Source organism: Glycine max, chromosome 13 (genome assembly GCF_000004515.6).
Source record: "Glycine max cultivar Williams 82 chromosome 13, Glycine_max_v4.0, whole genome shotgun sequence".
Lineage (NCBI taxonomy): Eukaryota > Viridiplantae > Streptophyta > Magnoliopsida > Fabales > Fabaceae > Glycine > Glycine max.
Window position 1 is genome coordinate 29,557,244 of NC_038249.2, and position 12,950 is coordinate 29,570,193.

General features: G+C 29.4%; 1 protein-coding gene and 1 pseudogene across 2 annotated transcripts in view; both read right to left on the minus strand.

Annotated features, from left to right (window-relative positions):
- LOC106795695 (serine/threonine-protein kinase-like) lies at nucleotides 5,475-8,384 on the minus strand (annotated as a pseudogene).
- LOC100802804 (SAC3 family protein C) overlaps nucleotides 10,622-12,950 on the minus strand; it is a 47,591-nt gene continuing 45,262 nt past the window's right edge. For both annotated transcript variants that reach the window (XM_026125049.2, XM_003542740.5), the window contains exon 8: nucleotides 10,622-11,058. In XM_026125049.2, coding sequence (XP_025980834.1) covers nucleotides 10,900-11,058 — 159 coding nt within the window. In that variant the 3' untranslated portion in view covers nucleotides 10,622-10,899. The remainder of the gene's footprint in view (nucleotides 11,059-12,950) is intronic.

Genomic DNA, 12,950 nt, shown 5'->3' on the forward strand with positions numbered 1-12,950 from the left:
CAGTCCAAAAAATGTTGCTTCAAATTTAAAAAAAAAAACACTTCATATGATTTTCAGTGCTGCTGCATTAGGATTTGTTGCTTTGTCTGTTTTAATTTCCTGGAAATTGATGTCATTAAATTAGAAGCCAAAAGCAACCAACCTGTTGCATTAAAATAATTGGATACCTATATGAAGATTCATTGGAATATGAATAATATTAACTAGTGAAGAAAGAATAAAGAAAATGAAGATATTCAGGAATATTAAGGTATGTAGGCCAGAAACAAGGGACAAAATATGGATTTAGAAAGAAAACAAATATGAATGAACTCTCAAAATCAGAACAATGCCAGTGTGACTAGTAATGCTTACTTTGATATACTGAATCCAGGAGCGCATGGCATTGGAATTAATGGTCATCATTCTATAAATGGTACGAGAAGAAAGGGGACTTTATCAACAATTTGTATGAATATTTTATACGTATTATATTTATATTGTTTTGTCACACTTTTTCTTAAATCATTAACTACTTTTTTGTTTTCTTAAAAAATAAGTTTTCTTTACAAGCTATCCTTCCTTGGATTTTGATGTCAAGAATAATAAAAGATAATTAAAAATGAAATCTCAATATTAGATGAAAGGTATTTTGGTGATAATTTTATTAAATATGATAAAATTAGTTAAAATTTTCTTATATTTAAAGATTAAAATAAATGGATTTTTTTGTTGTTTATATTCGACATCCATGAGTACTTGTGTCATTTCTTTTTATCTCTCTTTTATTCTACAGAATTCTAAACGACTTAACAAGTACAATTTCTCTTTTATTTCTAACTTTGAATTTACTAGATATATAATTGGTCTTGATATATGTTCTATTTAGTTAAAAAAACAAACTAGTCATATACTTAATTCTAAAACAGATCAACATTTCATTAGCAAGTTGATAATATTTTTAGGGTTAATTTTAAGTGACTAAAAATAAAATAAAATAAAATTTCAGTTTTATTAACATTAAGTAATTAATATCACATTATAACTATTTTTATCTTTTATTTATTTTTTATATATAGTCAAAATTATTCTTCTAAAATTAAAAGAGACAATGTCCCAATTTTAAATATAACAAATATATTTATAACGTCGACTGCAAATAAAAAAATAAATTACATCTTAAGAACTATTATAAATTTACTGATTTAAATTTAATTTGTTACTCTGTAAACCTTTATATTACATTCAGTGTCAAATGACATGATAAAGGAATAATATGCTTCAATATAGTTTTGTCATATTATAAAGCGACATTTTAAGATAGACTTATGTTATTTGAATAAAAGCAAGCTCATTTATTACGGAGAAAAAAGATATGGATTAAGACAATTTCAGTTGGAATAATTTTTGTTTAATTCTTTGACTGCATAATCTTTGTTTAATAGATCACATAATATATATTAGTATAAATTCATAGTTTTATAATAAAATTTATTTAATTTATCAGACTAAATTCACATCATTGAAGATAATTCAATGTCAATTGTTAGAAAATGAGATTAGGTTGTAATGTTTTTACCGAGATCTTGTTACAAATTAATATGGTGACAAATCAGACACCCGTCAGTTTTATTTATTTATTTATTATTATTGCATTAAAAATACATTTTATTTTACATAAAAGAAAGTAAATTTTGTGTTGTCATTCCGAAAACTTTTCATGATTTTTTTGTGATAATAAAACACTTCTCTAAAAGAAAACGAATATGTTTAAATTAACAGCAAAATAACATGCATCACTTTTTTTTATACTTAAATCAGAAAAAAAATAGTTGCAAGTTAGGTAGTCTGAATTAAACTATTGAAAACTGCTATGAACTCTCTCATATTAGTATTGGTTACAATTTTTTTTTTTTTTAACTTTTATGTCTTGTCTTGATTTACATACTTCAAAAGGCTACAATGAGGCCGTACGTAAATTTTTTTTTAATGAATCATCCAATATTCTTCAGATACCTTCAAAAGACTGCAATTTGACCCTAAGTAAAGATACATTCAATGAATAATTCCATTCTTCAGATAATGGTTCATTTTTCTTGACAACATCGATAAAAATAATGAGGACAATATCGAATGAATACTTCCTCTTTTGAGATAAAGGTTCACTTCGTTCATCACACAGCATAAGGATTAGAAATGCTCAAATGTGACCATAATAAGGGGATAAAAACAATAGTTTGGCAGAGTCTAAGACAAAATGGATATAGGTTGATCCACCTATTCCCCGCTTTACCTCTTTTAGCTAAGGGTTAGTACAAAAAAAGAAGTAAAAATGTGTGTAGATAGATGAACATTCCTCAAAAGGATATAGCAAAAATAGAAGGAAAAATAAAGTGATGATCGATTTTAGTCTTTTTTTAAGAGATGTTCATTTATATTGAATATGTCGATCACAAACCACAGTGTCCTCTTTCCACGTAAGAAAACAACTGGAAACAAATGCGCCCTCTCATTTCCTACGTGTGTGTAAGGAATCGATCAAATGAGAACTTTTATTGCGGTAAGAAATCAAAACTAAAAATTGATGATATTAAATCATATTTGAATAGATAAGATTACAGATGCATATTACTTATTTAAGTGTATAGTGTGTTTGGTAACACTTTTGAGAATCTTATAAACTCAATCAAATGAGAACTTTTATTACTGTAAGAAATCAAAACTAAAAATTGATGATATTAAATCATATTTGAATAGATAAGATTACAGATGCATATTACTTATTTAAGTGTATAGTGTGTTTGGTAACACTTTTGAGAATCTTATAAACTCAATCAAATGAGAACTTTTATTACTGTAAGAACTCAAAACTAAAAATTGATGATATTAAATCATATTTGAATAGATAAGATTACAGATGCATATGACTTATTTAAGTGTATAGTGTTTTTTGAGAATCTTATAAACTCTTTTAACTAACTAATGTTTAGTAAAACTAGTTTATAAGCTACCTAGAAGCTTATAAGCTAGTTGAAAGCTTATATTAAATCAGTTAATTAGTTTATAAGTTTTTTTTACTAATTTTTAATTTTTCAACTTTTAGCTTATGACAATATATGTTTGGTAAGGTCTTTGAAGAACTAATAAGCTTCTTTAATTAGCTTATAAGTTTCTTTGAGCAAAATAAGTTTGTTTGGTATCTAACTTATTTTAATAGTTTATTTTCTATAAGCTACTACTTCAAGTAATTTATTTTGATAAGTTATTTGAAGTAATTTATAGAAAATAAGATAACATATAAATTATTATTTTTTTTCTTCTTCTCCATTTTACTTTTACTATTTTATTTGACATTTCATTTTACCCTTATATTCAATTAAAAAATCTTCTTATCTTTTTTGTTTGTTGTATGAAAAAACTTTGGTATCTAATTTTATGTTTTTACACATATGATATCAACTCATCAATTGTTACTAATACACCATTTCTTAAGATTAAAAATTCTTTAAATCATATCAATTTATAATTATTTTCTGAATCATTTTATGTTTTTTTGTCTAAAATTATGTGACCTATTTCATTTCCTTGTATATCTTTTATTTTATTGATTCAATTTATAAAAGCGAAAATTCTCCCTTTTGTTAAATAAACTCTATACACAATTGATTAAGCCAGTTAGTTAGTTTATAAGCTTTCAACTAGCTTATAAGTTAGTTTTACCAAATATTATACCTTATAAGCTATCAGCTAGCTCATATGCTTTAGTTAGCATATAAGTTAGTTTTACCAAACATATGACAATAGGTTAGCTTATGACCTACCAAACATGAAATATAAGCTACTAATTTTTTTCTCTCAATTTTATCCTCACTAATTTATTTGAAATTATTTTTACCCATTTATTCAACTTAAAAATCCTATTTATTTATTTTAATATTCTTACAAACACTAGATGGTATTTATTTTCTTAGTTATCATGAAACTTGGAATTCTACTTTTTAATTTTATTTTTTAATGTTAAACTATTTATTTTAATGAATTATTATGTTGATTATTTTTATATTTATTTAAAATATTTGGTCACTTAACAAAATTTGATAAAAAAAATCAAAACTATAAAGAAAAAACATTTTTTTTGTTTTAAAATAATATTATTAAAACTTTTCAGCTCCTAACTTATTACTTACTGTTTGGATGCATTTTTTTAAAAGCAGTTTTAAGAGAAAAAAAATAAGCTTATTTTCTTTTTTTCTTCTCCTAAAAATACTTTTATAGAAACTTACTCGCACAGGCCATATATATATAATTAATTAGAATGATATTCTTATATTGTAATGAGAATAATAAATATTGAATGAACAATTATATATAGATGATCAGATGACTCCTTAAAAAAACAATATTACATTATAGACTTTTTGCATCGGTTTTAATTTTGTTATAGAGTCAGGGGATATAGAATATGGAAACTTTTAAATCAAATATTTAATTAAAAAAAATTTAGTTATTGGTTAATAGCATGATAGATCGACTGCGCATAACCAATTTGATAAATTTTATTTATTTTTAGATCAGTTGTGACCAAAATCAATCTAGATATTTATCAGGTTTGACCAAAATCAATAATTTTTTACATTATAAGTTATAACTAATCTAAAAAGTCACTTTCTAAATATTATTATAGCCATAGATGTAAAATCTCATTTTTTAATAAATGATTTGTTTTGTTTCCTTTTCCTCCTTTTTTATTTGGCAACAGACAACAATAATAACCACATAGACCATGCAAACACAACTAATTATAAGTTATATAATTTGTATGATCCATGGGATGAGATTCTTTTCGCTCAAGATTTATTTAGAAAATTTAATATTTTAGACCATGAAATCCATCACAATCATGTTTTGTTTAACAAAGTGCATATATCAAAAGTTGTGAATGATCATAAGCATAAATTTGGGGTAATAAGTCACACATGACTAGTGGACCATCACATAATGCGTTAATTAATTGCATAACAATCAAATGAAGACAAAAGAGTCTACATTGTTCAAAAGCACACACCATAAACAATAAAAGACAAAAGTCATGCATCGATACACTCTGAATCTGAAGCAATAAATTTTCCAAAAGACATGAAGATATTCAAAAGCACAAAACTTGCATACAATATAACAAAATTTATTAGGAAAAAAAATTCATTAACTTATCAAAGACTAAAATAAAATAACAAAAGGCCAAAAATAATTTTTTTGTTTTATTAAAAATTTAACACAAAAATAAATTTATTAGAAATTCAAAACAAAATTCATTAATTCACTGGACCTAAAACATATCTTAACCTTTTTAATGAATAAATCAACCTGCCTAAGAGAACAATAGTAACAAAATAAACATGCCTGTCAAAAAAAATAATCACAATAACAAAGGATGAAAATGTCATGTGCCCATATAGTCTATAGGCGTTATGTAACTGTCGTCAAAAGGAACCGAATTCAGAACAGAGTGAAATGAAACATATGTCCATTGGCTTATACATGATTTTAAATTATGGTCCAAAATAGTAACTGCAGCCGCGGTGACATAAAAGTTTTTCTGACTCACCGCAACCAGTTACTCTCTATCAACCACATTTTCCCCATAATGACAAGGATCACCATGAAATCCTAACTACGTACAATTTAAAAACATAGCAGAGAACACTCACGTAACGTTGAACAACCCCAGAAAACAACTAAACCGTCTCAAAACCATGAAGTATGTGAAAATGTTTGGAGGTGTTGTAAGGATTCCTCCACACATTCTAACCGCAACCTGATGTTTGGTGACATTCGCCCACTCGATCTGTAGCGTGCCACTGACATGCATAGTCCTCCTCATCTACTCCATAAAGCCAGCAAACACAAGAATAGGAACGACAAAAAGACAACACCATAAATATGGAACCGTGAGAATCCAAACATAAGTATTAATTATATGAGTACGAGTGGACAACACAAACAAACAATTACTCCTTTTGTTTTTCTGGAATTGTTAGGAACATACTCTTTTAACTGCATTCTTCCTTATTGATCAAAATTTATAGAAAATTATAAAATTGTGAGAAAGAATTATTAAATATAGAGTAAAATATATTTTTCGTCTTATATATTCTAAAATTTTAAAATATGTATTCTGAAATTTTCAAAATTATGAGAACAATAAAAATATTTTAGTCTTAAATATAACATGAGACCCATAAAATTTGATCATCTTCAATAAATTTTAACCAATTAAAGGGAGAATGTTCAAAGAGTGCGCCTAAGAATGTGTTCTTAGTATTTTTCTTGATTTTTTGTCATTAAATTGAATAGTGTGCGAAAAAATACTAACAACACAGTCTTTTGAATACACTCTCAACTTTTAGCTGAAATTTATTGAAAATCATAAATTTTGATGGATATCACTTCTAATTTAATGTGTAGTTTTAATAGATTTCAATCATTGCTAACTAGATTGTGTTAAAAAGAGTGCTCCTAGTACTTCTCCTAATGTGTCATGGCTAGATGAATTGACTCCAAAGTTTTACATCAATTATGATTTTATGAAAACATGAGTTAAAGACGTTTAAGTGTATGACTACTTGCAGAACACCATTAATACATAATTTGGAAATCAAGGATATCAAGATTAACTATAATTGGTTCAGTTCCGTACATCTTACACAACTACCACACAGATTTGTTTCCCTTGGCCCTCTCAAATGTTGCATAGAGTTGTCACGTTTCATTATTAGCAAAGCACAAGAGAGGTTCTGCTCGAAATCCTTCTTATATTTCTTCATCGGTCTGCACATCAACCAATTCAAACAAAAAGAAAGGAAGTTTGCACATGTTTTCATGGTTTATGACATTTTACATTTTTTAATAAGCACTAAAAGTTGATCACATTTATGCCACAGAATATCCAGAAAACTTTAGCTGTTTAGGGAGGATATTTCTACATGGTTTTGATCTCAACAGCCTTTACAAAAATGCTTACTTTGTAAGTAACAAAATAATGGGTAGTTAGATAGTTTCTCTTGAGAAGTACTTTCACAATCCTAAACTTCTCATCCATTTTCTTAGATTGGGAAATAATGAAAGTAGAGAATAGAAGTTTGAAAGAGTGTGACTGATCACCTATCAAGTATCACTGATGTTGCCTCTAAACGAATGGCAGCATTTACAGCAACCTCAGGTACATTTCCTTGAAGCACTTCTATCCGGAACTGGATCTGAGTAATTAATTTCATTCACAAAAGGATTCTATTAGACAATTTATCTCGATCTAGACAACCCAAAATATTAAATAATAGAAATCTACTATGATTTTATTACTGAATTTCCTTGTGATATAAAAATTGACTATACAACTATTCCATAATCTATGTACACACACATATATATATATAATGATCGATTATCAGCTGCGCATGGATTAAAAAATGTGGTGAGGTATGGCTGGCAGAAAACCATGTCTCTTAAGCATGCGGTCGGGGGTTCTCTAGATTCGTGTGTATTGAAAAACATTTGTTAGAACTTCTCAACTTTGAAGAGTTATTCTTTGACTTTCGGCTAGGGGAAAATCTGCTACATAGATTGCTATTGTAGATGCAAGTTAATGTCTAACCTTGTCTGCTTCACATCGCTCAAAGATTTCCCTGATTCTTGCATTATTATGGAACTTTTCTTTCTTCTTCGCAACCTCTTCCTCAAGAATTTTGTGATCGGTCTCAAATAATCCACCTGATCGATGACAAGAAGGCCAACATATACATATATAAGAAATATATGAGTAACACAAGACTGACAAGAGTACTATATCTGTAATCTTAACAGTACCTCTCAAGACTTAAATTTGTGAAGAAAAAAATTATAGAAATCAGAAAAGGTGTAGCCAATGTAATTAAAGAAAACAAGACATATATATCCATTATATGGCACGCACACAAAGGTTATGGCACATCTTATGCAATAATTGTCCCTATCATAGTTAAGTTGATCTTTCTGATGTCAGTGATGAAGTGATTAGAATGATATAACACAACATCAAATTGAATTATCAATAAGAAAAATAACAAAGCATTGGATACTCACGCAATCTGGAAGGTGCAATGAAGCAGGGACTGTTAACATGGCCAAGAATTACAAGAAGTGTAAGCTTGTCTCCGCGCCCTAGAGAAAATCCCTGCAAGACCATTTTTATTGCACTTGTGTTAAAGTTTCTTGATGCACAGCGGAGCAATACAATACTTAGTGGTTCTTCAGACATGATCTTCACTCTTGTTTAGGTTCACCTCAACTTTCAGTTTATGTTGTTGCTTCAAAGTTTAAAAACACTTCATATGATTTTTAGTGCTGTAATATGAATTGTTACTTTGTCTTCTTTTTTTTTTTCCTGGAAATTGATGTCGTATGATTAGAAGTCAAAAGCTAAAATTGGACAGCTATGAAGATTCATTGGAATATATGAATATTTTTAAATAGTATTTTTTTTTAACAATAATAATGTTAAATAGTGAAAGAAGATAAAGAAGAATAACATAGAGTGAGGGACCTTCTCCGTTGCTAGCTACGTACACAATGTTTGTCTTGATTTTCTCTCTAATTCATGATACAACATGTTATGATACTTATCTATACGATTATTTCAATCTACATATTGCCATAAATTTCCTTCATTTTTTATATTGATAATTTCTGGGTGTAGGTTATTCTTTTCACGTTTTGGTTTCTCGTCTTGACTACGTAACTTCGAAAGACTTATAATATTTAACAAATCATTCCATTCTTCAGATAAAGGTTCATTTTTCTTGACTATATCGAACAAAAATATGAAAGTGAGTGCATGATCGAATGAATCATTACAATTTTAAGATAAAGGTTCACTTCGTTCATCACACAGCGAAAGGATTAGGAATGCTCAAATTAATGTGAGCATATAAGAACTATAGTTTGTTAGAGTCTAGACAAGATGCATATAGGTTGATCCACCTATTCCCCGCGTTTGCTGTTTTAACAAAGGGTTACTACAAAAAAAAAACAAAATTGTAAAAATGTGTGTAAATAGGTTTCTCAAAGGATATCAGAAAGAAATAAAAAGTGATGAATTTAGCTTCTTTGAGATATTTTCATTTATATATTTAACAAATCGAACACAAAATAAGGTTTTATACAAAAATTAGTTTCATTGTATATTTCTGTCAAAATACAGTAAAAATTAGTTTCTATTGTGTATTTCAAACTAGTTTTCTTTGTGTAAATAATTCTATATTATATTATTGTTAATATTTTTTATTAAATAATTTAATAATGTTTACTAGTTAAATAACTCGTTAGATACAATAGACATACAAATAATGTAATTAACTTTTATTTTTGACGCAGTCTAGATTTGATAAAATTAACTAAAAAGTTAATTGAATTAATTGAAAAGTTAATTGAAGGATGAAAAACAAGTGAGAAACTCAAAAATTAACTTATTAAAGTATAAGTGTAGTAAGACTAATTGGTGAAGGGAAAGTATAAAATGAAAAAAATTATTAAACCATGATTTATTTAGAATTAAAAAGGATAATCAAAATTTTTTATAAATATATTAAGAATAAAAAAGAAGAAAATATAAAAAATATAAATTAGAAGCTAACACTTTAAAAAACAGTTTTAAAAAATATTAGAAATTAATAAAAAGATACTTAAAAAAATTTATTTACTTAATAGTCAAACAAATTATTCAAGCTATTAATTTTATAACTCATGTCCATACACATGCCAATGAAGTTGTCCTGTGACAACAAAATCCTATTTAGCATGATCACATGAAGCATGTGAAAATTGATAGACACTTCATCTAAGAGAAGATTGAATTTGAAGCTACTATTTGTAATTTGTTCTTTCTACACAACAAATTAATAGCAAACATTTTCACAAAGGTCTTCTCAAACCTAATTTTGAAATATTTGCAAACAAATTGGACATGTTAGACATCTATAATCTAACTTGAGGTGTCCAATTTTTTGAAGAAAAAAATTATGTTTTTAGATAAAAAAGTAATTATAAAATAGGAAAGATTTGAAATTATTATTTCAGATTTGTTGAGATAATCTTTTTTCTTTTTTCTAGCCTAGAAATTAGCTAATTGAGGAAATTTCAGATTTAATTCCAGATTTAATGGATTTTATATTTAGCAAACCTTAGCATTTGTTTGGTGGAGAAGAAATTGGGGAGGGGAGGAGATGAAAATTATTTTGATTGTTTGGAGAAGATTTAAAGGAGAAATAATCTTAAAATTAATGGGACCCACTATATTATTTCTTGTTTATTTTCACTCATTTCTCTGTTTCTCCTCATCTCTTCTCTATTTTTCTTCAACTAAACATCTTTAATTTTTACTTTATTTCTTACTTATTTCCACTCATTCATCCTATTTTTCTCCTTTCTAACAAACAGGGCATTAGCTTCGAATTATGAAGGCAGAAAATAAAGTTTTTTTTGTCCTAAACCATATAGTATGCATGGGATGTGGTTTTGACCTGCTGAAAACGGATTTTATATCGTTAGTATCAGTTAACCATGCAATGCTACCTAATTGTTAGTTTGTTACTGCAAGTAAAGAGAAACCTTACCATAATAATGTTACATACACTGGTTTACAGATAGCTTAAAGAGTTATACAATTGTCGCGTACCAAATACAGACTCAATGTACAATAAGGCATAAGGGTGCAAAAATAGTTGTGTATAGTACAATTTGTTCCCATGTTTTCAAAAGCACCACAAAGAGACACTTGTGAACGATCATAGTCACATTGTATCACCAACACCAAGTATGATCTCGATAATACCTAGGGAAAGTAGTGAAAATAGGTGTGGCCATCCAGGATCTACAAAAGCTCTGAAACTACCTTTCATATTCTTGCAAGCCCAAGAAACTATATCTTTGGAACCCACCTTTGGGATGACTGAATGTAGTTTGCTTTGTGGGAAGTAGCTTATTTCCAGATTCATCTGTACCAGTCTCAAGACCGCAATGATTGCAAAAGGATTCTAAATCTGATTCCTGTCATACAGAGTTCAAAATAAAATATAGCCACAACACGTGTAAAGATCAACAGACACTGACATAACAAAACTAATGTTACAACTTGGGTTAAACCTTGTGATAAGATAAAGCTTACAAGATTATATATTAATTGAATAGTCAATGTACATCTTAAGCCCATAGGAATAGCCCATCCCCAAAGACTAACCTATTGAGAGGGAGAATTTCATGACTTAAGTAGCACATTGTGCTTGGTCCACGTGGGGCATAAGATGATATGCCCTCTCTATATGGAAATGGAGAAAGAAAAAAAAAGATGATTTAACAGATTAACTGAAATTGAACAGAACAAAGAGAGAAACTCTCCTCCATGGATTTACCTTTTACGATTGAGCACTTGCTTAGTTCACACAAATACAGCTTCCTGTATACCTCCTTTCTACCCTTATTTGCCCGTCTATCCAATAGAGTCTCCTTAAATTAATGGCTCTAACTGTTCTTAACTACTTTATCTCCCGTTTATTCTTCCAGGAAAATAACCTCTTGCTGCAGTCCTAAGGTTCATACTGGCCAAATAATAGTGAATAGTGTTTACGTCATAGCTTCCAAAATTTAACCATACAATGTACCTTTCATTGAATTGCCCATCTTCCACCAAAATTGTAAGGCACATGATCTTTTCCAAACATCTGCGTTCAACTAAATCATGTGCCATACTGGAAGTTATCAAGCTCCTCTGTTTTTCGATGGGTTTGTGTTGTCGGCGCTAGAATTTGTTGCAGAATATGCCAGAGCTCTATTCTCCCCCTTCCACACTCTTGGTTAAATACTTTTCCAGATCAGAGGCATTCTTGACTAAGCCTGATAACGCTAATTCCTACTTTATACTGGATAGGCGTACCAGAGCTGCCCCAACAGAACCTATTCAATTCCTTGGGTCAAAGGATGCATGAAACCTGATGCTGGAGCTTGAAATAGGGAATCATCAATGAGTCCAGTGGCACATAGCTCTTCTTCCTCATCTCAGGCAATAGTGATGGACTTCAAGATATTGATTGGATCACACATCCCAAACCCTTCACTATGCTTGCATTCATAAACATCCCAAGGAGTATCCTAAAAGCTGTGCCTTTGAGACCTCTGAAGTCAAGCCACCAAGGACGCAAATTCTTGGACATTCCTCTCCGGAACCGGTTTGTACAGTAGCAATGGTCATACACATTACCAAAACTTCTTCCACCAAAACATTGGATCAAGGCTTCTGATAATTGATATGCTTACGTAATTTAAATATTTAAATCACATAGCAATTATCTAATTTTCCTCTCTTTTATAGTGTTTTGGAGTGTATTTTTTTGTAGAATTACGCAGTAGGAGGCCTGGAAAATGGTTGAAGAATTGGAGTAGCTCGCTAAGCGCGTCAACAACGGCTCAGCGCGAGGAGCCAACTTGGAGGTCAGGCTTAGCGCGCATCTGACAGCTTAGCGCGCATTTGCGGCTTAGCCTGCACCTTGCGGCTTAGCGCACAGTCACTTATGCCAGCTGGACTTTGCACGTGCGCTTAGCGAGCACATGCCGGTTTAGCGCACGGTCAATATCGCAAAACACGATTGTGCTGCATTTTAAAGGAGAAAGAAGGGAAAAATCAAGCAGTTCTTTTGGGGAACCAAAATGAGAAGCTAGGACACGAGAGACGAGAGAAAACCCATTCACTTGGGGACCCTTTTCTCCATTTTCTTCCATACCTCTTGCTTTCTTTTTGTATTAGTAAGTCTCTCATGACAATGAGAGGCTAAACCACCAATTGTTGGGAGCTCAACTACCAAACACTCTCGATGTAATGATTCTAACTATCTATTTAATGTTATTTTGATATCATTGTCTCTTTTTTGTGCTTAATATCATGTTTA